The sequence below is a fragment of the Panthera tigris genome, chromosome C1, assembly GCF_018350195.1.
Source record: "Panthera tigris isolate Pti1 chromosome C1, P.tigris_Pti1_mat1.1, whole genome shotgun sequence".
NCBI classification, from domain to species: Eukaryota; Metazoa; Chordata; class Mammalia; order Carnivora; family Felidae; genus Panthera; species Panthera tigris.
Window position 1 is genome coordinate 94301517 of NC_056667.1, and position 26876 is coordinate 94328392.

Below are 26876 nucleotides of genomic sequence, written 5' to 3' on the forward strand. Positions count from 1 at the left end.
ACTACCCAAGGAGCAAGCTTCCTGTAACCACGGACTGGGGATTAGCAGTGGAATAGAGTGAGTCAGGCTGATGGGCTTCAGAGTAAGAACAATGAAGTCAGGGAAATGGATTCATTCCAGCATTAGACATCTGAACCAGTGAAATTAAATGCAACATAAATGCCCACAGTTTTAAACAAAGTAAAATGACCGGTTGGAAATCAAACTCACCAGTAAGTCTATGCTCATGCTACTGAAACCATTCCCACATCCAGGACCCAAGTGAATAACCCTACGTGTAATACCGCATTTCTCATTGTTTGCTCACTGTAACACACACACACACACACACACACACACACACACACGCAGCCCCGGGGGCGGGGTGGTGATTTTGATTAGGTTTGCAAATGTCTCGGTGGCAATCAACAGATGTGATCACTCTCATCAGCACAGATCAGAATCTAAACCAATTTTTTTTAAATGTTTATTTATTTTTGAGACAGAGAGAGACACAGCATGAGCAGGGAAGGGGCAGAGAGAGAGGGAGACAGAATGTGAAGCAGGCTCCAGGCTCTGCGCTGTCAGCACAGAGCCCGACGTGGGGCTCGAACTCACGAACTGTGAGATCATGACCTGAGCCGAAGTCAGATGCTTAACAGACTGAGCCACCCAGGCGCCCCCCCCCTTTTTTTTTTTACAATAATGTGGTTCTTCAAAACCTAGGTTTTCTTTCTTTCCTGTCATTTTAAACACCCTGATACAGGTGGACATTTCCTTGGGTTCTCATCTCCACTGCTTTCCTCTCCACCATGGCTGAGTTCACCAGGAAAAGGACTAGGCAAATTTAGTTCCTACCCACCTCACCCCTCCTTTCTCTAGGCCATCACAACTTTGTGAAGTTTACCTCTAAGAAGAACTTAAAATGTTTCTACCCACCCACCCTATTACCTTCCAAGAAGCTGTAGTTAAGAACGGTGAAGGGTTTCTTCCCACCTACCCCAAACCCAGTACAGCACAAGACTACAAGTTCCACTGTTTTTACTTGGGGGTTATTGTGACAAGAGCTCATGCTTGGCAAGGGTGCAGCATGGAAGCTTTATTTATATTTCGTCCATATTCCTTCAAACTACCTCAGTTTCATGTGATTTTAGCTGAGCTAAACTTGCAAAGCACTAAAGTACATAATTGATTGTACTGAGTTTCATAATCCGTAATTGACCATGATTTATGGTGGTAGCCAGCCCATCAACCCAAGTGACTCAACATTTACTTTAAGTTCCAACTAGCTGCTCTAAGGGCTGGGGAAGCACACAGACAACGGGCTAGAAGACGAACACCCTGATGCCTCACGTAAGTGAGATGTGTCCAACTGCACATAACACACACTTCAAAAGACAGGCCAGCGAAGCCTAAACTTTTTATTTCACCAACCAGTATTTCTGATTCTCTGATGCTGCATTTAAAATCTTCGGAGTCCACAAAAACAGCATTCAGACTTTCTATATCCAGAGAAAGGGATCCAGAGGCCAGGAGAGGTCAGGCCCCAAGCTGTTTGGGGATGGGAGACGTGACACATGTTTCTCTGCAAGCCTGGGTCAGTTTTTCACTTAATCGAAATGCCTTTAAGCTCTGTACCACCCCCCAACTTTTTCCATGGAATCTAGGTCAGGAAAACACTCATCTTTCATACACACAACTCCACGAGGGGTGGGGAGCATTACACAGGCACCAGCCAAAAAATGTATTTTTGAGTCAGTTTCACGGCAAGATGTGCAAAACTACGATGAGTGTTCTGGCTCTTCCTCAAGGTGAGTCGGGCAAGAGTTTTGTGGATGGAAGCATTGCCCATGAGAAAGGCAGATTAAGTTTTATAAAAAATAAAGTTGCTTCTATCTCCATGAGTAGTATATAAGCTGCTTCCAAGAATCCAGGGATGCCCACATCCCACATTTCATCTAGCCACGGCCAATTCCTCATGCACAGCTACATAGGAAGCATAAAACCCTTTTGTGAACTTTTTGGGGGTTTTTTGGTTTTGCTTTTTGGTTTTTTTTGGTGGGGGAAGGACTTGGGAAAGACATAAGATGGATTTTAATTCCCCCCCCCCACCAAAAACTATGCATCTACACACACACTCAGACACACATACATATCCAATTTTAGGAAAGTTTTTCTTCCCTAGGACTACAGGATCCCAGAATCCAGCCTTCCTTGGGCTGAGAGACAATGCCTATTAACTGCCCAGATCTAGTGTATCAACATAGTGTATAAGGCTCCTGTGTGGTCTCACAGACTGAGAGGGCAGGGCAAAGGGAGTGGTTACTCATGGGGGATTTGTTTTTTGTCTTATCTACTCGGCAACACTCTTAGGTCCAAGGGCTGGGAGAGGCTCCGTGGGCACGATGTGGTGGGTGACCTGATGGTCCCAGCCCACTGTGGTAAGGAGGGAGTGATTGAGCGGGGACCACGTAGCATCTCTCACAAAGTCTCTGTGGGCTCGGCTTCTAAACCTAGAAGAGAAAAAAGGAAAGTCTGGGCACGGTGAGAACGAGGAGAAAGCAGGCTTGGAGAAAAGAGAGAATCCAACACATCCAGGGCACCTTTTTGGGATGTGTTATACCAACTTCACCTGATGTGTGGCCTCGTCACCAGGATAGAGTGTAATCATCCAGAGAACTTCATCGACCCTTCAATCCAGCACCCTAACTTCATGAAGAAATGGTGGCTAGAGCAAGGGTAGTAACATGGGCCAGGATCAGAGAGCACATCATGGCAAAGAAGGCAGTATAATTCAGGGACTCTGGTGCCTTTCACTGCACAGCAGGTTGCATTTCATATACGTGTTCTTCGCGTGAAAAGGGTCGACTGCCCCCTTCTGGGAGACAGCTGGAACACCAGACTTGGAAATCCCACTGACCACCACACCCCTCCTCTACCAGGGCCAGTTGTGAGCCAGCACTGGGGACGGGGAGCCGGTCGGTGTCAGCTGGCTCCCATCACCCAGCCCCCTTGAGAGAGACAGTGCATGGAGACAGAAAGGACCCAGCCACCCTCCGCTCTTGTCCCCGATTCCCGGTCACAGGACCCCACTTCACACTTACACCTCGGAAAGGCCCGAGTCCAGCACAGCAAGTGAGCAGTCCTCACTGACAGAGGCCAGGAAGGGAGAGCTAGGAGAGCAAGGGGGCAGGGGGCGGTTATGAGAGGTAAAGCCATGGTTCCAAGACAAATCCTACCTGGTTTGCCCTCAACCCCCACCCCAAAGTAACCCAGAGGAGGTGGCCTGATCCCCACCTCAGGTTAAGGTCTGGCTACCACTCAAGTCCACATTACAAGTTGCAGGGAAGGATGAGGGAAATGGAGCGAGCCGGGGTTGACCATCATCCCGGCAACTAACCGCCCCATCTAGGCCCTCCCTGCAGCTTCAGCAATAACCCAGAAACACAGGCTTTCCCAACCACACAGTCCCAGAAGCCCACGATATTCATCATTTTGGGTGTTGTGCAGGAACAAGACCCTATTTTAGCCATGTGAACACAAGACCGTGCTACCCAAAAAAGGACTATGGTCTTAAGAGATCTTTAGTGTTCTGAAACCTTAATTAGAGCACCGTCTGCTTTAAGGAATGACCTAATCAGCTAATGCTTTGCAAACTAAGCACTCCCCGTGTGCAGTTCCCATTCATACCCACCAGGCCCTTGGGAACAAAGGACAGTACCTGTGTGGGGAGAACACCAGTCCAGTGACACACTGGGAGTGCACAGCTGAGCTGAGGGCACACCTTGCACTCTTGGTGTCCACAAGGGAGATGGTCCCACTCTCATCACCTAGAGAAAAGAGGGAGCCCATCACAGTGGGTAAGAGCATGGGCCCTGGCGTCAGCCAGACCTGGATCTGAATGCTAGTTCCTCAAGCTTACACAAGCTAACCATTCTGAGCATCAGTTTCTTCTTTTGTAAAGTAGGGATCGTTAGTCACTGGTGGTTGTTGAAAATTAATGAACGAGGTAGTTATTATTTCAACCACAGACTATGTCACCACACGCACAGCCTCATCACCAGAAGAGCACGAGTGAGCCCTATTCTGCAACAGAAGTCCCTATGTAGCAATCCACTTGTTTTGTACTCCACCGACTTGCAGCCAAGCCTGGAATACAGGAGCTGGAACGCACAATCAGCAATCAAATCTACCAGGAAAAAAGTCGTCGTGGCTTTTTTTTTTCCCAAAGCCAAACGAAAACCACTTCTGGATCATCCCACCTTATCACTGGCATAATACAGGTGATGGCCAAGTGCACTGCTGAGATTGTGCAGCTGGAGCCTTGTGCGTTACAGGGTCAGCGTGCCCTCGTCCTCCCCCTTCCTGGCATAAAAATGTGGTGTGACAGGCTTACCAAAGACAAAGACTTCACTCTGCTGAGGATGCCAAGCCAAGGAGGTAGGTAGGTAGCCGGAGGCAGTGCAGCCTGCAGAGAGAAGAGGGCTCTGAAATAAGACTCAGAGCCTAGCTCTGTGAAGAAGCTTCTCAAACGAAGTCACTCTAAGTCCCAGAAGCACCTTTATTCGCCTTCCCAAACCCTGTGAAGACAGTTGTGTCCTTGCCCTTGACCCTCAAAACCTCATTGATCCCTCAGCCTCCTGCCCTTTCTGGACGGACCCGAGTCACAGGCAAGTTTCAGGCATAAAGCGTGAAGAGAACAATTCTGGCCCCTCTGTCCACCCGTCCCAGGAACGGAATCGGCCACCCACAAGCCTACCCTTCCTTTTGGTCCCCACTGCACAAAATGGAATCAATAGAACCTCAGAGGGAAAGAGAGTGACTACGTCCCCTATGTCACAATGACTGAGGATCTGGTGACTGTGCCTTTGTCTCTCGCCAAGGAAGCCTCTTCCAGGTGGGTTGCTAGTACACTTTCCCACCACCGGCTCTCAGACTCACCCATCTGTGATGCTGGCTTGGGACAGCGGGTATCCCAGAGTAGAATTCTGTTGTCCTAGAAGGAGGAGGGATGGAAAAAGGGCTTCACAATCCCCAAAGCAGCTGCCGGCCAGGTGTCCACTCTAGACTTGTGGCCGGAGGTTTGAGTGTGGTTAGGAAGTGGGGAGGGAAGGAGAGGCTGTATCTCACCTCACTGCATGAAAGGAACACGGAATCCTTGTGGGGAGAGGCGGCGACACAGGTGACCTGCCCGGAGTGAGCTGTGAAGGAGAGAGAAAGCGAAGTAGGACAGAGCAGAAGCTGGACGCATTACTACCGAGCAGCTCAGATACTACCGAGGGAGGTGTGAGAAACGGGCCTTGTCTCAGGATGCGACTTAACCCGTTCTGTGAGAGATTTTGGATTAGACAAAACCCCGGAGAAAATGTTGGAGTTACAGAACCTAAAAAGGCTTGGGGGAGAAAAATGAATTAGTAAAGACAAGAAAGAGGAATTAGGGGCTGAGCAAGAAGCATGAAAGAATGTACACCCCAGAACAGCAACTGTATTCTGCTGTGTAGCACGCACACACCTCCAGGTAACACAGAGCCTTTCAAGGGACTTCTAGACGCTGCTACTCTTAGGGAAGTAAACTTTTCCGATGTTCTCTTTCCTGAAATCGAACCGAGAAGCTGCCTCAGTCTGCCTGTGCCCCTTGCCTCCCTCCGCTCTCACATTCCCGTTTTCCCAGGTGTAGAAGGCACACGCACCTCTCAGCCGTCCCGCACCTCACCATGGCACGATGCCTAGGGGTACAAAACCCACAGGCATAAAACAAAGGGGCTTTTCCCTAAGAACCAGAGAGTAAAAGAAAGAGCACCTGGGTACAATCCAGTGGAGGGGCTGGCCCCATTTCACCGGACCACAAACCACAACACACCATGAGCACCAGGGTGGCTCTGGGACTTATCTCTGTTTCTGCCTAACAATGAAAATTTTGAAAAATATGGCAAACGTTTGTGGTAAGGACACATCTGACAAGTCTAACTGAACCTAAAAACGAAGTCGGACTTTTTCTGACAGGAAGTGAAGTCTAACTTGGCCAGCTGGCATAACAGTGCTGATTGGTTTTTAGCCAGTTAGGTTATTCGGTAGATATTTTGCATATTGAAGAGGCTTAATCTCCAAGTCCAAAATTTTGACAAACATATCCTTGAAACCAGTACACAATAAATGACCAGAAATTACTTCCTTTGCAACCGTTTAAACTTAAATTAGTTGCCAATATAAAAACGTGTAAGAGGGTAATTTTTTGAAAAATTTTCAGGCCAACATGCTAAAAATTCTGAAGATCGCTGCTATGTGTTAATTACAGGCTGTGGAAACCACCTACTATAATGGCATCTGACCAGATTACCTGAAGTGGTCTGAATATGGCTCTGCCCCAAGACAGGAGAATGTAATCAAACCACCTTCCATAGTTCTTTCCTTGCCCTAGAATCCATAGAAAGCCAACACAATGACAAAGGATTGTTCAAGTGAAAGCAAAGCTCAGACACAAGCACCATGGGAAAGTATAAAAGATAAAGAAGACGTAGGGTAGTTCTATTTTAACTTTTTGAGGAACTTCCACACTGTGGAGAATGGGTGATGGGCACTGAGGAGGGCACTTGTTGGGATGAGCACTGGGTGCCGTACGTAAGCGATGAATCACAGGAATCTACCCCCAAAACCGAGCACACTACATACACTTTATGTTAGCTAAACTGACAATAAATTATATTTAAAAAAAAAAAAAAAAAAGATACCACGTAGTGCCTCTGCCCTCAGGGGATTTGCAATTCAGACAAAAACACAAAGAACTAATGAAAAAAGCTGAACAGAGGAAGTACTGAAAGAGTTAGCACAGACCAGGAAAACCCCTCGTGGGCCTAAGAAACAAAAGGCACACGTAATAGACTCTAGCACCAGCATTTTAACATTGTTTGACTGCTTACGAGTCTTGGACCCTGAAGGTCCAGGATGTGTATGAGTTTGATTTTGCTTTGGCACATAGTGAATCACGCACTCCAAAGTTAGAATTGGCAGGGAAAGGCCCTTAGTCATTGAATGAATATCTCTTAGCCACACACACATTAATGTTCTATGCGTTATCTTCGCGAAGATGTCATCTTCATGAAGAATGGCTCTCCGAATAAAGTCAACTGGTACTGCTATTAATGAAAGTAAGCAGAAAAAGTAACATTAATACAAAGTGATGGTTCTCACCAGAAAAAACTTCTGTGGAAGTGAATACTCAAAAGCTCACGATTCCCAAGTTTCAGGTTTATACTTGGAGAAGGCCAAGGATCTACTATGCTTGGGTTTAATTAGAGCAGTATGTTTGAAGGGAGAGTGACAGAAGGGCTTGAATGCCAGGACAAGAAAATGGGATGTTAATCCACAAGCCACAGAAACCACAAAAGATGAGGGACTACAGGTAGAGAGATGAGGTGAGTACCACCATCTATGCGAGGTAAAGCCTGAAAACAAAAAGCATCAGAAATGGAAAGCAAGAGGGCGCCTGGGTGGCTCAGTCGGTTAAGCATCGACTTCAGCTCAGGTCATGATCTCACGGTCTGTGGATTTGAGCCCCACATTGGGCTCTGCTGACAGCTCAGAGCCTGGAGCCTGCTTCGGATTCTGTGTCTCCCTCTCTCTCTCTCCCCGTTCTCCACTCACACTCTGTCTTTCAAAAATAAACAAAAAAAAAAAAAAAAAAAGAAAGAAAGAAACGGAAAGGAAGATCCCTGACCAAGGGGAAAAAGGTTCCAAAGAACTTGGGGACCCACTAATAGTGAGGAAGCAGGAGGGGGGAACAGGACTGAGAGGTGGAGTCCCCTGTGGCCAAGAAGATGGTGGGGCCATCACCAGAAACAGGGAAATTCAGAAAAGGCTAGGGATAGATATTGGGGCCTGACTATAGTTTTGGAAGAAAACCATCAGGCAGAGGGCAAGGAACTGCTGCCCCTAACATCCAAAGTCAATGAGCCCAAGGGGAGAATAACAACAAAACAGCTAAGGCCAGACTGAAAAGAATGTGTACTCACCCCGGTATGAATTCAGTACCATCTGCTGGGCAAGGTCCCAAACCTTGATACTAAGAAGCAAAAGGAAACAGAGTCTTAATTTTGACCTATACTATCTACATAAAAACACGTGTTCAAACAAGAACTTCCTTTGACATGTCCTATGTCATTGCTTACTGGGCTGCTACTAAGGTCTATTCACAATAGATTGCAATATCTCTAAGAAAATCTTAATCATAATTAATCACCGGGTTCTTACAATAAACCCAAAACGTTACTGGATGAGGCTAATAAGATAGTAAAGGCACCCAGCAGAGGTCTAAAATACAGGAGCGATGAACACAAGGACCCACCAGAAGTCTTTGCTACCGCTGACAGCTTGTGTGCCAGAGCTGAGGACACTGACTGTAGACACGATGTCATCATGCTCATACTTGCAGAACTTGCTGACAATGAGTGTCTCATTCTCATCCAGCTCCCACAATTCAACAGCACCTGTTGGGAGTGGGGTGAAGGTTGAGGGAAATGAGCATAGACAACACCAAGACAGTAACTCACGTCTAAGATTCAAGTGAATCCATTGTCACTAAACTAACAAAGTAAGCTATTGCTATAAAAGCAAAATCCATTATCATCAGAGGATTTAGCTAATTTCCAAGCCATCTGGCTTTATGCTGGCATTACTGTTTTCTTAGTTAACAATCCAGAAAACGAGGTGGGGAAAACTTCTAGAAAGACAAGGAAAGGTGGAATGACTGGCAAAATCCATTATCTGGCTTCCAGTGAGAAAACACTGGAAAATAAGTCCCAGGACACAAGGCTAAAGTCTCCACAATCTGTGTAGCACAGAGCCCAGTGTGGTTAAATCTTCCCAATTGCTTGAACATTAGTATTTGTTGAACAACTTGCATAAATGTCTCACAGCATCTTTAAAAATATGCTGAATAACTGAATGTCTTGCACAGGCACAGATTAAGTACAGAAAACACCCCAAAAGTTGTCTTGAATATGTAGTGCTCATGCTCAACTGTCAGAGAGGCTCAGTTTTTAATACCCCACTTCTATGCATGCCTTCCAACACCCAAATACTGATTTTTTTTTTAATGTCAAAGACTCCATTGCTGAACCTGACTTTCAAAACAAAGGAAGCAAAATAAAGACATTTAAAAAGAAGAAAATGGGAAGAAATGGAAAGAGACAACACAAACTGACTTAAGCATCATCTTTAAGATCAAGATTGTCTGGGTTTGAGGAGAGATACTGGGAAGGTTACTGGAAACATAAAATGGTTCTTATCCATTCCTTAATTTTGTTAGAAATTCCCCCCATGCAATTTAGAGTCTCCAAAAGGTATTTTCCCACTACACAAGAGCTCTCCTTTGGCCAATACCCTCAAGCCCCCCCAAGCACTGATTATGGAACATTAAAGATTGAGTCCAGCCCTACCAGTATCCCATCATCTATTTCACCTGTGGGGTCGAGGAGAAAGTGACTCACCTGAATCGGAAGCCACTAGGATACCTCTGTCCCCAACCCAAGTGAGGTCAGCCACTCCGGCCTCCGTCTGTACTCCAGCGGAACAGAAGCCTTCGTTGGGGGCGGCACAAGGGTCCTTGAACAACCAGAGGGAGCCAGCCCAGCAGCGGCCACTCAGGCTGGAGGCCCCGAGCAGGAGCGCCCCATCTAAGGGAAGTACAAGCTGTCAGCACTGGACGAGTGGAAGGGCTCGTCTCCATGGTGACCACACTGAACAGCACGCGGGCCGGGTCTGGGTCTGAGCTCAGGAACGCGGGGTTAAGATTGGGGACTGAACTAGGCGACGCGAGGTGGGGGTCAGGAAGGCGTGCGGGGCGGGGAGGAGCGCTGGAAAGGCCAGTCCTGGGAAAGGGCATCCCGGGCGGGATGAGGGAGCTCCCAGGCCCGGGATCTTGGCTCACCAGAACGATACCGCGCAGCCTCCAACTGTCGTTCCATACAAGCGGGCGCATTAGGGGGAAGGTTCCACTCGCGGGCCGCCGAGGGCACTAGTGGGGGCGGCGTTTCCTTTCGCATCTCCACGGTTCCAACTCCAACCTAGACCCAAACTGAACGCCCGCCCAAGACAGCTCCGGCAGTCCCCACGTGGTGCCCCTCTGGGCCTCCGCCCCTCTCCACAAGCTACGGTCACTCTACATCTCGCGAGAATTGCTTGTACGGTTCCATTCCGCAGTCGGCTGCGCTTCGGCAAAAGGTTCTCCGCGTTCCGTGCCTCTTATCGCGAGAAGAAAATCCGAGGCAAGTTAATGGCCAGAGGACGCAACGTTGTGTTATCGCGAGACTTGTGAGCGACCATCTTGCTCCCGCCCCTGACAGTGTCTCTTGCCCGGGTCACCAGGACGCGGAGAGTGCTACGTGGACCCTCGCTGATTATGCTGTCCCGGGTGGTGCTTTCTGCGGCCGCTGCAGCGGGTGAGCCGTCTAGACCCTAGTCCGGGCTATCAGGATGATTGCAAAGGAATGCGTCTAGGATTCCATGGGAGGGGTGGGAGGAAATGGGGTGTAGAAAGGCGCAGCAAGACTTGGGCCTGAGTGAGAAATGAATTACGTCTCTCGTAAGGGGAGCGCGGGAGTCCCGGGGGACAGGAAAGAGGAGTCCATGGTCTTAGTGGGCGGGCCTCGCGGGGACCGAGGGAGGGGTAGACTAGATTTCACCTTGACCTTGCTGACCTGCGCCTTGTTTCTGTGTAGCCCCCCGTCTGAAGAACGCAGCCTTCCTCGGTCCAGGGTAAGTAGGAGAGGTGTAATACTGCCCTTCGTCCTTGTTTTATCACCTCGTTTCATTTCTCTGTAACCCCCTTTTAGCTTTAGGCCTGAAGTTACCCTCTTTAGGTAATTTTGAAAAGCTTAAAGCCTTATTCAAACATTTGTGTTGTTCTAACCGCCAGGAACATTGTGTCATCTCACGGCAAAGATTAATAGGCTAAGTGATGTGTTCTAACTAAGCTGGAAACTGGTGTTTGGTGTCTTCTAAGCCCCGCCCCTTTCCCTTCTGACCTTCAGCTAGAGGTAGCTGCCACAGTCCACAGCCGGAATCGGAGTTGATAGATTGCATACCCAAAAACGAGTTCTATTAAATAAAAGAAGAATGTTGTTTTCAGTCTCTCCCAGATTCCAGCTTATACTACCAAATCTTAAGAGTCAGAGAAATCATTCGTTCAGTAAATATCTTCCTACCTACATAACCAAAGATAGAAAAATGAGGAAGGCTAACTAACTTGGTTTTGTGGAGCTCAGTCTTCTAGAGAAGGCAGTGGTAGAGAGTAGTGGTTTAGAGCAAAGACTCTAGAGCTAGAACATGATACACCTGGTTCCTCCACTTGTAATGCTGTGTGACTTCAATTTCCTCATCTGCAAAATGGAGATAATAGTACATTGTGGGTTATGAGAAGTAAGAGACTTGGTTCCTGTGAAACTCTAAGCTTAAACAGTGCTTGATACATAGTATGTGATTAGTGGTACCGTCTGTCACTAATGTTTGGTAAAACATGTCAGTTTTCTTTGGAATTTCTTTTTGCTTCCCGACTTAGTCCTAAATCTTGCCAGATTTGATAGCTATTTGTGCCTTGAAAAAATGGCTTTAATCCATCTGTCATTTTTGCGTGTGCAATAAAGTGAGGCTATAATTGCTTCTAGCTTATCAGAAAAAAAAAGATTCCATACGGACAAGTTAACAAGTAATTGCAATAGAAGTCATAAATAAAATAACTGTATATAAGATATAGGGAACATCCTTGATTTCTCCTTCCACATTCCATATTTAATTCATTCAACAAGGCTCTTCCTCCAGATTTTATCTGGACTCTTGTTTTTTTCACTACCACTGCTACTGAAGTATGAACCACTGTCAACTTTCACCTGGTCTATTTCAGTAGTCTCTTAACTAGTCTTGTTGCATCTCCGTTCTTGTCCTGTTACAACCTGTTCTCACAGTAGCCTTAAGGATTACATGACCCTCATCCCCCCCACCCAGTCCCAACAAAACCCTCCAGAGCTCCCCATCCCACTGAAATAAAATTCAGACTTACCATAATGCAGAAGATGCAACATGAATTAATCTCATCCTCCCTCTTGATTTATCTCTTTATATTTTCTTTTTAGCACACTCTCCAGCCATGCTGGCCTTCTCGCTGTTCCTTTGAAAATTGCCAAGCTTACTGTTGCCTCGGGTCTTTGTGCTTGTTCTTCTCTCTTTTCCCCAGGTCATTGACTCATGTGTTGTCTGACCTCCTACCAAAAAAGCCTTTTGCACTGCATTGCTCCCTAGCTCCTTACCTTACCCCACCCCATTTTTCTTCATAGACTTTCAGTGCCTGAAATTGTATGTGGACCTACACACTCATACGTTCCACAACCCCACTAGAATGTGAAGGCTGGGACCTTGTCTGCTCATTGCTGTACTGCCAACACCTGACATAAGGATGACTGAATGTGAGATTGGGGAGGCCTTTATAAAGGATATGCTTGAAATGTTGTGAAGGCTGCTTGGGCTTGGCAGCCGTTTAGTGAAAGACATACCAGGCAGAAGGAGCAGCATGAGGCATGTTTTTGGTTTTTTTGTTTGTTTTTGAGAGCTCTGAGTAGTTCCATATGGCTAGAGAGTAGGAGAATGAAGGAAGATGATATAAAATCTGACAGGTGCTGAATCGTGTATGCTATATTAAGGAGTTTGTTTTCTGTAGGCAGGAGAGCCTATTGAAGAGTTTTAAAGTCAAATTTGCATTTTAAAAACATTGGCAGTAGCGGGGAGGAGCTAAGTTTAAGAGGTATATTTGTCGAGAAGCAGGGAGACCAGGTTTGGGATTGTTAACTGGTTTAGGCCAGAGATAATGAGGGCTTGAACTAAGGCAGTTGGGGAGAGAATTTGAGTTGGTCTGAAGCAAGTTTTATCGTTTAAACAAGCAAGTTTGAATAGTTCAAGAACTTGTTGAAGCAACTTCTATAGTTCAAGATTTAAACCACTGATTTAAATCTGGTTCTCGTCCTGGAGTAGTATTGCTCTCCAGGGGACATTTTGGCAGTGTCTGAAGACATTTTTGGTTGTCACCACTGGGTGGGAGAGGGGATGCTAATTGGCATCTTGTGTATAAAGGCCTTGGGGGTACTGCTAATCACTCTACAGTGCACAGAACAGCCTTCCACAGCAACAAAAAAATTGACAGTAGTCCAGAAAGTCAGTAGTGGTGAGGTTGAGAAACCCTCATTTAAATGAAAGAGTCTTGAGCATGTTTCTCAGATTTCAAAAGTTGGTGGGCTAGCCAAGACACTGAGAGGCAGAAATATTCAAAAGACAAGCAGCAAACCAACATCAATGAAATAATATAAACCCCTACATTGCAAAGGGATAGAGGCAGAGCAGGGGGGTGGGGGACAAAAACATGTTGGGAATTTGAAGGAGACAGAGCTGACAGCATATATAAAAAGACTAGAGGATTTTATTTCATCAGAATTTTAATGAGATACCAATATACTGTAACTTCTAAAAATGCAACCTTGAGCTGTTGGAATATGAGCATAGTTTACAAACCCATGGTAATAGTACAGTGATTCAAGCCCAGTAATGGCATTTGCAGGTCTTCCATGTATATTTGGAGAATGAATGAATTGAACAAGCTGTATTTAGAGTATTATGTTCAGTTCTGTATACCTCCTTTTAGTAAATAAAACCAGACAGCTCCTTGTGGGGGACAGTTAGGATTGTGAGAGAACTGAAGATGTTTAACCCAGATGCACGAGCGTTATGTGTGTTACATAGAAAAATAACATTAGAAGTAATGGATAGAGGTCTTGAGTTTGTACACAGCAGTTCAGCTTAAAGACCAACATAATAGATCTATCCGATACTGAAAAGGCCTGTTTCAACCATGATTAGTTAGCACACCATCGCAGAGCATATTCAGAAGGGCCAAAGTCCTTGCCATCAAGGTGCTCTCAACACAGTGGACCTGTACTGTAATAGCTAATCGCTTACATAGAACTTTACCATATGCTTAGCACCATTCTGAGACTTTACATAAAATCCTCACAGCAACCCTATAAAAGCATGTTCTTTATTTCCACTTTACTGAGAGAAATCTGATTAGAAGCTTAATCTTGCTCAAAGTCTAGTGGCACGTCTAGGATTTAAACCCAGATAATCTGGCTGCAGAGTCTATGTTATGTTTTCAGTTCCAGTAATAGACATACAAAGTGCTAGACAGATGACCTTTAAGACCTACAGAAGGGCTTCTGGTTTGGGTGGATAGTTACATAAAACTTTCAGTCAGGGTACCTGGGTGCCTCAGTCAGTTAAGCATCTTAACTTTGGCTCAGGTCATGATCTCGTGGTTCATCATTTGGAGCCGTATGTCAGGGCAGAGCCCACTTCAGAGCCTCGGTCTCTCTCTCTCTCTCTCTCTCTGCCCCTACCCCACTTGCATACTCTCTCTCTCAAAAATACACAAACATTTTAAAAAACAAAACAAATCTTTTAGTCATTCACCTTTGTCACACAGCTAATTATTGAACCCTCCCTTTCCTGTTCGTGGTCTGTTCTCTTTCCATGATGACAGTGGGAAACCGCCTCTGTCCTCATCCCCATTCATTGTTTCTACTAATTGTGCGTACATTGTGTTCTTTTTAAAGAATAGGCTTTAAATTTGTATAATTGCTACCCGAAGGGTATTGCAGGCAACAAGGATCTTTCACACAGGGCAGCCAAGCCTTGCCCCTGTACCACCTCTTCCTGAATATGGAGGAAAAGTTCGTTTTGGGCTGATCCCCGAGGAGTTCTTCCAGTTCCTTTATCCCAAAACTGGCGTAACAGGTAAGCGTTTGCCCAGTGTTTGATAGTACGTTTACATGGTATGGTTTATGTGTACCTAGGATTTAAGTGGCCTCTTACCTCTTCCATATATACCCCAAAAATGAAGTCAAAAGTAAATTGTGGAAGTGATTCAATGTAACACTTTTGATTTGGTTGCTCTAACTTGTCTTTGGAGTAAATGTGTTAGGGATTTTAACTTGATTTTATAGCATTGTGCCATTTGTTGATACACCACATTTATTAAATGCCTGCCCTATGCAGGGCATTCTTCTAGGCATACAGGGGCAAACTAAGGTGACTGCCATCATGGAACACGTGTTCTGTTACAGGACAGACAGTAAAGAAATGAGTAGTTGTATAAGGTATTGTCAGTGGAAGAACTATGGATTGAAATAAAGCTAGGTAAGATCATAGAGATTATTAAATTGTATATATAAGAATTAAAACAAATTGGGCCATATTAGGTTTTTCCCTTTTAAAAAGGCATAAACTATTCTGAGATCTTACATTTTCATAATGCAGTATTCTTTCACTTACGTTATTTAATCCTTAACAACAGTCCTGTAAGAACTTTTTATTTCACAGAAGAACCAGCAAATAAAGAATTTGCTGACATTTATTCTGTCTTTAGTGACTGAGTTGGACTTACACCCAGGGTCTCCAATTCAGTGTTTACTTTTAGTTTTTTACTTTTACTGCAATGCCTTTCTTGCTACAACTACTGGTGTGACTGTGGAACATAGGAAACCAAAGTTTTTTGGGTTTTTTTGTTTGTTTGGGGTTTTTTTTAACCCTCCAGGGAGTGGCCTAAAATAGCATTTCTGTACCTGAATTTGCAAGAAACATTAGGGTCCTCAGATCCCCGTAGGTGATAAAAAAACATTACATATGAATAGGCTTTTTCGCAAATTCATGCTTAAATTGATTTGCATTCAGGGCACCTGGGTGGCTCGGTTGGTTGAGCATCCAGCTTCAGCTCATTTCATGATCTCATGGTTCATGAGTTCAAGCCGAACATTGGGCTCACTGCTGTCAGTGCAGAGCCCGCTTAAGATCTCTGTCCCCTTCTCTCTGCCCTTCCCCCACTTGTGCGCTCTCAAAAATAAGAAAAACATTAAATAAAATAAAATTTTTGATTCACAGTCAGATTTAAAGTTTGTATACTGGAGTGGCATCTGAGTGCTTCAGTCAGTTAAGCGTCTAACTCTTGATTTCTGCTGAGGTCATGATCTCACTGTTTCTAGGAGCTCCCTGCTGACAGTGAAGAGCCTGCTTGGGATTCTCTCTCCCTCTTTTTCTGTCCCACCCCCACGTGGTTATGCATGCACACTCTCTCTCAAAATAAGTAAACTTAAAAAAAATAAAATTTATATATTGGAGGCAAATTTTTTTTTTTAAAAGGAACTGTTGAAAGTTTTTTCAGGAAAATGGATAAAATACATTTTAGACTATAACCCTTTTATTTTCATAATACATCCTAACATTCTTTGGTACTAGTGTTGCTCAGAAAAACTGTAAAATGCTGCCCTAAAGCCTGCTTTGTCCTTGTCTCGCATGTTTTGAGGCATAGCAGAAGATCCTAAAGAGACATATATCATGCTTTTGTGTCCTTTCAGAACTCATTTCCTGGTTAAAGAAAAAGAGAGCTATGTTTGGAGCATTGCAATTAGGTGCTGTAAGAATTGAGAATCCTGCGATTTACTTAATTCATACAGCTTTTATATTGGGTTCTTTTTGCTTATTTCCAGTGTCTTTCCTATTCAATATAAAGAAATAGTATATTTTGCTTCACAAATTACTTCTGGAAGTAACCTGACGTTTAGGTTTGTTAAGCAGTTGTGCTAGGCACTTTACATACATTATTTCTCAGTTTCATCCACCCTGTGAAGAAGGTACCATTCCCATTTTACAGATGAGGAAACTAAATTCAGAGATTATTTATATTTCTTATGTTATAGAGTCAGATTTCCTGGAGTCCACATCCTTATTCTTTCAACTCTACCATATGGCTCCTCAGGGCAGGGTCATCTTTAAATCCAGTTATCTTAAATCGTTATATAATACCTTCAACTAATAAAATGCAGAGGTTTTTGTCTTCCCTTTCAGATACAGTATATCCATCATAAAATAACTTTTCTTTCTTTTAGGACCCTATGTGCTTGGAACTGGGCTTATCTTATATTTTCTGTCCAAAGAAATATATGTGATCACTGCAGAGACCTTTACTGCCGTATCAACAATAGGATTGCTTATCTATGTAGTTAAAAAATATGGTGCCTCTGTTGGAGAATTTGCTGATAAACTCAATGAGGTAAGAATCATAAACCTTATTTCTCAATTTAGATTGTGCTGAAAGCATCAATGCTGGGCGCCTGGGTGGCTCAGTCGGTTAAGCATCCACCTTTGGCTCAGGTCATGTTCTCACAGTTCATGACTTCAAACCCTGCGTCAGGCTCTGTGCTTGCTCTCTCTTTCTCTCTCTCAAAAATAAATAAATGTTAAAAAAAATTGAAAGCATCAATGCCATCAAGTGATGTTTCTGATGTTAATGTTAATTAACAAGAAGTGAATTTAATTATAATGATGAAAATTGTGTTAATGCTAGTTACTAATTTGAGATAAATTTTTTTAAATCTACCAAACTTTCTCCAGTTTTTCCAGTTTTGTTCATTCAGCAGGATGTTGTGTAACTATTGTGGGCAATTATTTTTAAGAATGTGCATTTTTGGGGCGCCTGGGTGGCTCAGTCGGTTAAGCGTCCGACTTCGGCTCAGGTCATGATCTCACGGTCCGTGAGTTCGAGCCCCGCGTCGGGCTCTGTGCTGACAGCTCAGAGCCTGGAGCCTGTTTCAGATTCTGTGCCTCCCTCTCTCTGACCCTCCCCCATTCATGCTCTGTCTCTCTCTGTCTCAAAAATAAATAAACGTTAAAAAAAAAAAAATTAAAAAAAAAAAAAAAAGAATTTGTGCATTTTTTCCTGTATCTGTATGTCTCTTTGTGGGTGTTTTCACAAATGAAGAATATAACTTTGAAGAAGCATGAAATGAAGTTATTCTTGTTATCCTTTATGCTTTCATTGATCTTTGTCGTAAAATTATAATTGCAGCAAAAAATTGCCCAACTAGAAGAGGTGAAACAGGCTTCCATCAAGCAGATCCAGGATGCAATTGATATGGAGAAGTCCCAGCAAGCACTGGTTCAAAAGCGCCATTACCTTTTTGATGTCCAGAGGGTAGGTTTCAGAACCTTCTAAGGAGAATGGTTACTCGTTTGTGTGCATTTAAAACAAAAATTAGAATCTCTTATGAGGAATGGTTGAATATGTTGAACATACTTTATTAAGAAAAGAGATTTGGGTGGGGGTTGGCAATTACAGCTATTTAGATATTCAATATCTGTCAAATGGGTAAATAATTAGAATTACTACTCTAAAATTAAAAGGTATAAAAGAACATATTTTGGATCCACACAGAAGGAAAGTAGTTATTAAATTATAGCTGACTAAAAAATGGTATTCGCTCTCTAAGGCCATAGGCAAAGTACATGCTCTGTGTTTCATATATGCTTGCTCTGAGGAAATGTGATACCTAATATTCCAGTTTACAAAGCAAATTCAGAAAACAGTGGAACTTTTTACTACGGTCAAGACATCATTAGATGCTAAACTACTTAGTTTCTGGAACATTTTTGGAACACGTTCAAGTATTTTTGTTTTAACAATCATATTGTTATCTCCTCTGAGCCCAGTGCTTTATGCCTGATATCCTTTAAGGATGTAGGCCAGTATTTCTTAGTGTGGTCTCCACATGTGTCAGTCGTCTTTGGTGCAGGTTTTTGGACCCAGTCAAAGACTGGAAACAGAATCTATGTTTTTAAAAACTGATTCATAAGGATTCTCAAGCACGTAAATGTTTAAAAACCTCAGAAAACTTTAAAACCTTTCTATACATAATTTAGATTTCAACCAGAGAATGAAATAAAATCTGACTTTTGAAGATACAGCTTTTTCATAGGACTCAAATAGGTAGTCACTACATTTCTGTTTATGAAATACTTAATAGCTCCTGATCGTCAAGGCAGGTGTTGGGAATAAAAGAAAGTCTGCCTTCATGGAGTCTGCTTTCTAGCCAGGGGTTGAGAGAATGATAGAAAAACAATAATTGAGCAGATGGGAATGCCAACCGGTAATAAGTGAGATGTAGAACAATTAACTAGGTAGGAAAGGAATAGAGTTAAAAGGAACTAATTAGAGGAAAAGAGATTTACAAGGGGGGAGTTACTTTTATCAGGCAGTCTAGAAAGATCTCTAATGTGATACTTGAACAGAGACCTGAAGAAGTGATGGTACAAGCTATGTGGACTTCTGGGAAAATAGCGTTGCAGCAGAGGGAAGAAAAATCACAAGGGCCTACACCTGGAAACTTGTCTGGTGTAGTCCAGGAAGAGTGAGGACACCAGTGTAGCTGAAGAGGAATGAGTGAGGAAGAGAAAATGTAGCAAAGTAGGTAGTGGTCAGGGGCTGGATCAGGTAAAGTTTTGTAGGCTTCTCTATGGACTTTGTCCTCTGAATGAGAAAGTCATTGAAGCTTTTAAGTAGAGGAGTAATACAATCCCACTTTTGTTGAAGTGTCACTCTGATTGCTTTGTTGGCAAATAGCCTTCAGTCTTGTAGCAGTGGTTTGAAATGCCTACAAGTTAGCCAAGTACAGTTGTTAGGTACAGACCATTGGATGTAGGAGTCTGGAACTTATGGGGAGGATTCTAGGCTGGAGATTGGGGAAGTCATGAGCTGACAGATGGTACTTAAAATTACAAGACTAGAACATGATGAAAAGAAAAAAACAAAACAGGTGAAAACAAGGACAGTTTCAATCTGTAGTCATCCTAGTTATGGTGAGGAAATAAAGGGCCTAAGAATTTGCTGTACATTTAGCAACATGGAGGTTCTTGGTAACCTTGGTAAGGGCTATTTTAGTAAAGTGATTGGAGTAGGTTGAAGAAAAAGTGGAAAGAAGAAAGTGGAGTCAGGACAACTGTCAAAAATGTCAAGGAGTTTTACTGTAATAGTGAGCACAGAAATTAGCAGCTAGGAGGGGAGGATGTAGGAATCGAGATTTTTAAAAGATGGAAAGTATGATTACATGTTAGTGTCTGATAGAATTTAGGAGAGAGAGAAAAACTGATGCAAGAAAAGGGGAGAGAGGTTTGCTGGAATGATGTCCTTTAGTAGGCCAGAGGGCTTGGAACATAGCATGCAGGGGGATGGGCTGCATCCACGGTTCGGCCGCAGTTACAGAAAGGAAGGCAAGTACACGAGTATGGATTCAGGTGTACTAGGTTAAGTGGTGGTAGAAGTTTGTGGAAGTTCTCTTACTGCTCCCCTTTTCTCAGTGAAGCAGGATGGTCATTTGCTGAGAGTGAAAGTAGTCAAGGAAGTACCAGAGATTAGGAGAAAGAAGGCCAGGAAGATGAATGGACTAAAGAAATGTACTTAGAGGTATTAAGGGCCTACTTGAGATTAATGTCTCTGTGTAACAGGCAGATCTGTAAGGATTCACACTACAGACTAAAAGATAGCAATGTCCCTGTCACTGTTGTAGATTTGATCTTAATCTAGAGGTAGTAGGTGGTATTAGAGAAGAGAAAGGAATAAAAGATCTGTAATTTAGCAGAGGCAGTTAATCATAATTTAAAGCTTACCTAATTATATACCTAGAAAACCTAAGAGAATCAACATAACTCTTTTAATAACGAAATTTAGGGCACCTGGGTGGCATAGTCAGTTAAGCATCCTACTTTTTGATCTTGACTCAGGTCACAATCTTACAGTTTGTGAGTTTGACTCCTCCATCGGGCTCTGCGCTGATGGTGTGGAGCCTGCTTGGGATTCTGTCTCTTCTCTTTGCCTCTCCCCTGCTTGTGCATGTGCTCTCTCTTTCTCTCAAAATAAATAAATAAATATTAAAAAATTTTAATGATCAAATTCAGTCAGGTGTTTGGGTGCAACGTTACTAAGAAACGAAATCAGTGCCCTCCGTATACAAATAGCAGTCAGTTAGAAAATACAGTTGAAGAAGATAAACCATCCAGGAAGAGATGAATCGAGTACACCTCGCTATAAAAGTACAAACTTTTTGCTTCAAAAAATAGAAAATGCTCATGTGGTTTAAGGTTCTAAGAACCTTGTTCTTAGATTGGAAGACTCAATATTATAAAGAGGTACACTCTCCCTGCTTTAATCTCTAAATTTAACACATTCTTATAAGGAAAATACTGATAGCCTGAGGGTAGGGGATGTTGGGGCTTGGACAAATTGATTATTAATAGAAGCAGAATACCCAGGAATATTTTGGAAAAGAGAAGTAGTGAGAACCTATCCTGCCAAATATGAAAACCCATTATAAGATTATAAGAAACTATACGTAGTATGTGCATTGCATGAAAAGAAGGTCAGGGTGGTGCCACGGAAGAGAAGGTCTAAACACTAAGGCAATTTAGACGTGCCAGTTTCGTCATAGAGGGGAGAGAATTGGGCCCCTGTGTAGACATGAGGTTGGCTTCCTACCTTTTGCTTTCTACTAAAATAAATTTCAAATGAATTAAAGGTCTTTCTAAGGAATGAAACCATAAAAGTGGAAAAAGAGAACGTGAAAAAAAATACAGTTCCTTTGGAGTTGGCAAAGCCTTTCTAATAAAGATAACAAAATCAGGATCTTCTGTGTGGTGACAGATGTTAACTACACTTACTTCGGTGACCATTTCACAATGAATGCAAAATACTGAATTTATGTTATATACTTGAAATTACACTTCAGTTTATAAAAATTAAATTATACCTCAGTTTAAAAAAAATCCATGGATAAAAAAGATGTATATATACACAATGGAATACTATTTGGCCATAAAAAAAAGAATGCAATCTTGACATTTGCAACGATGTGGATAGAGTTGATAGTAGTATGCTAAGTGAAATAAGAGAAAGACAGCCTGTATGATTTCACTTGTGGGATTTAAGAAACAAAACAAATGAGCAAAGGGGGAAAAGAGCAAGAGAGAGACAAACCAAGAAACAGACACTTAACTATAGAAAACAAACTGGTGGTTACTGGAGAGGAGGGGGCAGGGGGTTGGGTGAAATAGGTGATGGGGATTAAGGAGGGTACTTGTGATAAGCACCGGATAATGTGCGGAAGTGTTGAATCCCTGTATTGTACACCTGAAACTAATATGCTGCGTATTTATTGGAATTTAAATAAAAACTTGAAAGAGAATAAAAATAGAAAAACTGCAAAACTCCAGAAATTATAAGAGGAAAAGTTCAATTGATCTCATAAAAATTTTACATGTACAAATTAGCATAAACAAAGTTAAATGACCAACTGGGAAGACTGTGTGTGTTCCATGTGACACAAAAGGGTAGTTACCTTAGGGGAGACCAATATCCCAGTAGAAAACTAGGCATAGGACATGGACCATTGATAAGTGAGTACATGTAAATGGTTCCTAAATATGTAAATTTTCTCCTTAGATAATGACAAAGTGCATTTTTTCTGCTTATGAGAATAGCATGAGGTAAAAGGTTTTCTAAACATCATTGGTCAGAGTTTGTGTTGCCAGTAGGAGAATGAAGTAGTACAAGTTTATGTGGAATTTGACAGTATTGATCAGTTTAAGAGCATGGGCTTTAGAGCCTGGCTCCTTGTATTCAGATCTTGGCTTCACAGTTTATTAGCTCTGTAACCTTGGGCAAGTTCCTTAGCTTCTGCCTCAGTTTGTTTACCATAAAATGGATATAGTAATAGTAACTGTCCCATGGTGTGATGATAAGACTTCATTGAATTGACACACAGTGTTTAGAACATAGTAGGTACTCAACAGATGTTATTATTACAATAGAGACGGACACACAAGTGCAGACATACGCAGCAGATGCAGCAATATTTGTAGTAGAAAAAAACGGGAAGCAGTCTAATCTATTAATAGAGCTTAGTTAATTAAACTGCCTTATGGAACCACCAGTATGGTAGAATTCAATGTAACTTAAAATTGAGGTGGATCTACGTGTCATAATTAGTAAAAGGGATGTGTGAGTGTGTGCGCATGCGTGCTCCTGCCTTTACCTGTATTTTGTTTATTGAATGTTTCTGGGAGGAAATACAGGATATACAGGAAGATGGTGGCCTGTGGGGGGACTGGAGGAAACTTACTGTATATACTTTCAAACATACTTTTACTGTAAATATGCTATTAGAATTTTTTATTACATGTGTCTCTTACTCATATTAAATAAAATAATTTTGTGTAAAGTACAAGAAAGTGGTGGGGTGTTCTGACTGGCAGAATCCGCAGAGTGGAAATGATCCTTCAACTATGCAAACAGTTTTCATCAATTCTTAATTTTGCCTCAGAATAACATTGCTATGGCACTGGAACTTACTTACCGGGAACGGCTGCATAGAGTATACAAGGAGGTAAAGAATCGCCTGGACTATCACATCTCTGTGCAGAACATGATGCGTCGAAAGGAACAAGAGCACATGATAAACTGGGTGGAGAACCATGTGGTGCAGAGCATCTCTGCACAGCAGGTACATGATGTTCTGAAACTTCTGGAGCTGTATTCATTTCTGACGAGCCTCTGCTGGTGCGCTGTTAGGCTAGGAATTGCTGGTGGGGAGTCTTTTTTTTTTTTTTTTTTTAATGTTTATTTATTTTTGAGACGGGAGAGACAGCATGAGTGGGGGAGGGTCAGAGAGAGAGAGAGGGAGACACAGAATCTGAAACAGGCTCCAGGCTCTGCACTGTCAGCACAGAGCCCGACGCAGGGCTCGAACTCACGGACCGTGAGATCATGACCTGAGCCAAAATCAGACGCTTAACCCACTGAGCCACCTAGGCGCCCCGCTGGTGGGGAGTCTTTAGGCTCCAGACGATGGGGTCACCCTGTTTTGTTTCTCTGGGTAGTGGTAACTTGGAGGATGCTGCCCACCTGCCTTGGTGGCTTTCCTCTTCACTCAGAACTTGGTATCAGAGAATCTCTCAGTATCAGAGACAGCGGGAGGTAGTTGGCACAGCTTGTGGCAGACTTGTATTCAGGTTCCATCATTTGGGAAACGTTAACCAACAGATTTCATTTTTCTGTATAGCAGACTGAATAAAGCTATTTCTGAGTCCCTTCCATTTCCTCATTCCATGATCTCTATTCCATTTCCTCTTCCTTGCCACTTAAATCACTGGTCATGAATGGAAAAGAAATGTTTTTATTATTTACCTAAATTTCATTTCCTTTTTAAAGTTTATAGTCTTTTTTTTTTTTTTTAACTTGATTTCTTCTTTCCCAAATATATAGTATATGTAGGCATTTCTAGTCATTTTCTGTATAACACTCAAGGACTAGAAAAACAGGGTCTATCAACATTTAATGATTTTTTTCTCAATAAATTGTCTTGTGTAAAAGTAACACGTTTATTTAAGAAACGGGAAAAACAAAATACAGAAAAGAGACAAAATTATTCTCATTTTTAACATTTCTGTGTTACTAATGTTAGGTTGGTAGTTTTCAAGCAACTGTTAGCTGTGTAACATCGGTGACACGTGGTTACAGGAATGTCTGGCTTCAAATTCTATGTAGGTTTCACTCATAAAAGCTGTGAGCCAGGGGATTTTAACTAGTTTCTGGGATTTGCTTTAAATAAATTGTATCTCCCCTATGTCACATAAAGAATTCCTAGTCTATCATATCAAGCCAGTAATCCATCTTGAGATTCTGTAGGAGCCTCAAGATCTTGTAGGAGGTATCCTTCAGAATTACAATGTTTATACCCTTCCGTGATTTGGAGATGTCTAAACAGATTGCTCTTTCTTTATCACAGGAGAAGGAGACAATTGCCAAGTGCATTGCAGATCTGAAGCTCCTTGCAAAGAAGGCTCAAGCACAGCCAGTTTTGTAAATGCATCTATCTCTGTGGAGACAGCTAGAAGCAGTTGACCAAGGAGACTCATCGATGTGGCATAGTCTTTCTGTATTGCTGTCTACTGAAGTTACACTTAACCTTTCCCAAAAGTGAAGTTTGAATTTCACATGAGAATGAAAACAGTCTGTTGGCCAGTGAGATGTTTTTCATCCTTCTTGCTCTGTATTTTGAGTTGTTCCATGATCACTTTTGAATAAGCAGTTTGCTTTTAATAAATTTGTTGCCTGACTAAAGATTACCAAGTTAGAGTTTAAATTTGTAATTAATTCTACCATCTTGCGGTAAAGTGACAGTTGAGACTAGGTTTTTCAAGTTGTGTAATACTCTAAAATATTTCAACATTTGTCATATGGGTAAAAATCAAACATGTCATTGAACTGATAATTTAGTGTAAGCTATTCCTGGCCAAACTGACAGGCTATTGGAAACTTAAAGCTTTTTTAGTATTCTTAAAATAACTAAAGGAAATCTTGTGTATCAAGTCACATTATTGACTTTGTTATTTTAGTAATATGTCTACAGAAAATATGGACCCAATGTGTCATAAAATTATTCTAAAGAATCCAGCAAATAAATTTAAAAAATCTTCCCTTCTATAGGTTTGTCTGCTTTTAATTCTCCAATACTTGTATAAGGATGTCCTTGTACACAGGACAGCTTACATAATAGGAAATATTTGAAAATATGTACCATATGGATAATTGCTATTTTCATTGACTTCTTAGGATTTTAATTTATGAAACAATAGATATCAGTTCAGTATTTATTGATGGATAATATATTCACTTACTATAGAAATTAGATTGATACCCTTTTTGTTAAAGAGATTTTGCTAGGGTCAACAGAGGTGTTTCACATTATTCATTAGCAAAGGATTTATAAGAACCTAGTTGGTGCTAAGCACCACCCTGTACTGATAATACAGAGAGAAAATCCCCTATCAAAAAGTTAAAAAATCTTTGGAAAGGCAGTAAGAATATGTGAACAATAGAGCCTTTAGCACAGGTACTTTGAGAGTATAATGACAAGTACCATTTTAGATAGTCTCACTAGCCTCATCGTTTTTCTTGTGTATAACTATCAGCGTTCAGAGATATATGTTTGTAAGGAATTTGCTGTTGTGGGAGCTGGTTAAGCTGGTCTCTGAAAGTCTTTTTTTACCTTGGTTTCTGATGCAGGAGCTTGAAGTCCACAGAGCGGGCAATAAAGAAGGCAAGGTGGATGTAAAGTGGGAGACACAGGAACAACTAGAAATCGCAAGCACAGACTGAAACCCTTGTCCGTTTTTATTACCTCTGACTTTGATGGTATGATTTCCTCGAAAAGCCCGGGTCCTTTTTCACACATGCCTTGTCCAAAGGTTAGAAAAGCTGAAGGGTGATGCGGGAAAGGTGGGGAAGGCCCAGCTGCAGCTGCTGAGCCACAGATCGGCAACATGTACGAGCCACTGGACAGTTGCTGCTTCACACCTGCCCTCTGAAATTGCTCAAGAATCAAATGGCTCACTCTAAGCAAAACATTCAGGGAAGAGAATTCTGGAAAGTAGTTCAGCCTAACCCACTTGACACATTAAGAACCACCACAATAACGATCCTGTTAATAAATGTTACCCTGAATAAAGAAAGCAAAAACTCTAATCCCAGGAAGTTCAACGAACCTCCAATAAAACATGGAGACAGCATGGGGCGCCTGGGTGGCTCAGTTAAGCATCTGACTTCGGCTCAGGTCATGATCTCACACTGCGAGTTCAAACCCCACGTCGGGCTCTGTGCTGACAGCTCGGAGCCTGGAGCCTGCTTCAGATTCTGTGTCTCCCTCTCTCTGACCCTCCCCCATTCATGCTCTGTCTCTCTCTGTCTCAAAAATAAATAAACATTTTTTAAAAATTAAAAAAAAAACAACAAAACATGGAGACAGCAGAAAGGTGGCAGGTCAGAAAAGAAAGGCTGAGCTGGCATTTGAAAGAGGAAGTTGGCCAGAAGAGTGAGGGATTCAAGTCCAGAAGGAAGGAGCAGCATTCATGATTGTAGAGAAGCTAATGTAACAGAGCAGCATTCTTAAAACTGAACAACTTGAATGAACTATGAATAGGAG

At 42.5% G+C, this 26876-nt stretch overlaps 2 protein-coding genes across 2 annotated transcripts; one reads left to right on the top strand and one right to left on the bottom strand.

Annotated features, from left to right (window-relative positions):
- Positions 1-1368: 1368 nt before the first annotated feature.
- Positions 1369-10164, bottom strand: WDR77 (WD repeat domain 77). Its single transcript, XM_007076381.3, has 10 exons — positions 9905-10164; positions 9465-9650; positions 8321-8462; positions 7989-8038; positions 5110-5180; positions 4921-4975; positions 4376-4447; positions 3701-3809; positions 3084-3152; positions 1369-2492 (listed from the first exon to the last, which is right to left on the bottom strand). Exons 1-10 carry the CDS (start codon positions 10017-10019, stop codon positions 2333-2335), a joined length of 1029 nt encoding a protein of 342 aa, XP_007076443.1. The 5' UTR covers positions 10020-10164; the 3' UTR covers positions 1369-2332.
- A 117-nt stretch (positions 10165-10281) lies between these two features.
- On the top strand, positions 10282-25020 carry ATP5PB (ATP synthase peripheral stalk-membrane subunit b). Its single transcript, XM_007076382.3, has 7 exons — positions 10282-10415; positions 10695-10731; positions 14663-14808; positions 16956-17119; positions 17915-18040; positions 23217-23396; positions 24681-25020. The coding sequence occupies exons 1-7, from the start codon at positions 10376-10378 to the stop codon at positions 24756-24758; spliced, it is 771 nt and encodes a 256-aa protein (XP_007076444.1). The 5' UTR covers positions 10282-10375; the 3' UTR covers positions 24759-25020.
- The last annotated feature ends 1856 nt before the right edge of the window (positions 25021-26876 follow it).

Coding starts and splice junctions, on each gene's coding strand:
- ATP5PB (XM_007076382.3), top strand. CDS start 10,376: ATGCTGTCCCGGGTGGTGCTTTCTGCGGCCGCTGCAGCGG. Junction 18,041..23,216: donor ACCTTTTTGATGTCCAGAGG/GTAGGTTTCAGA, acceptor ATTTTGCCTCAG/AATAACATTGCTATGGCACT. Junction 23,397..24,680: donor AGAGCATCTCTGCACAGCAG/GTACATGATGTT, acceptor TCTTTATCACAG/GAGAAGGAGACAATTGCCAA.
- WDR77 (XM_007076381.3), bottom strand. CDS start 10,019: ATGCGAAAGGAAACGCCGCCCCCACTAGTGCCCTCGGCGGCCCGCGAG. Junction 8,463..9,464: donor CCTAGTGGCTTCCGATTCAG/GTGAGTCACTTT, acceptor CACTCCCAACAG/GTGCTGTTGAATTGTGGGAG. Junction 2,493..3,083: donor GACTCGGGCCTTTCCGAGGT/GTAAGTGTGAAG, acceptor TTTCTCTTCTAG/GTTTAGAAGCCGAGCCCACA.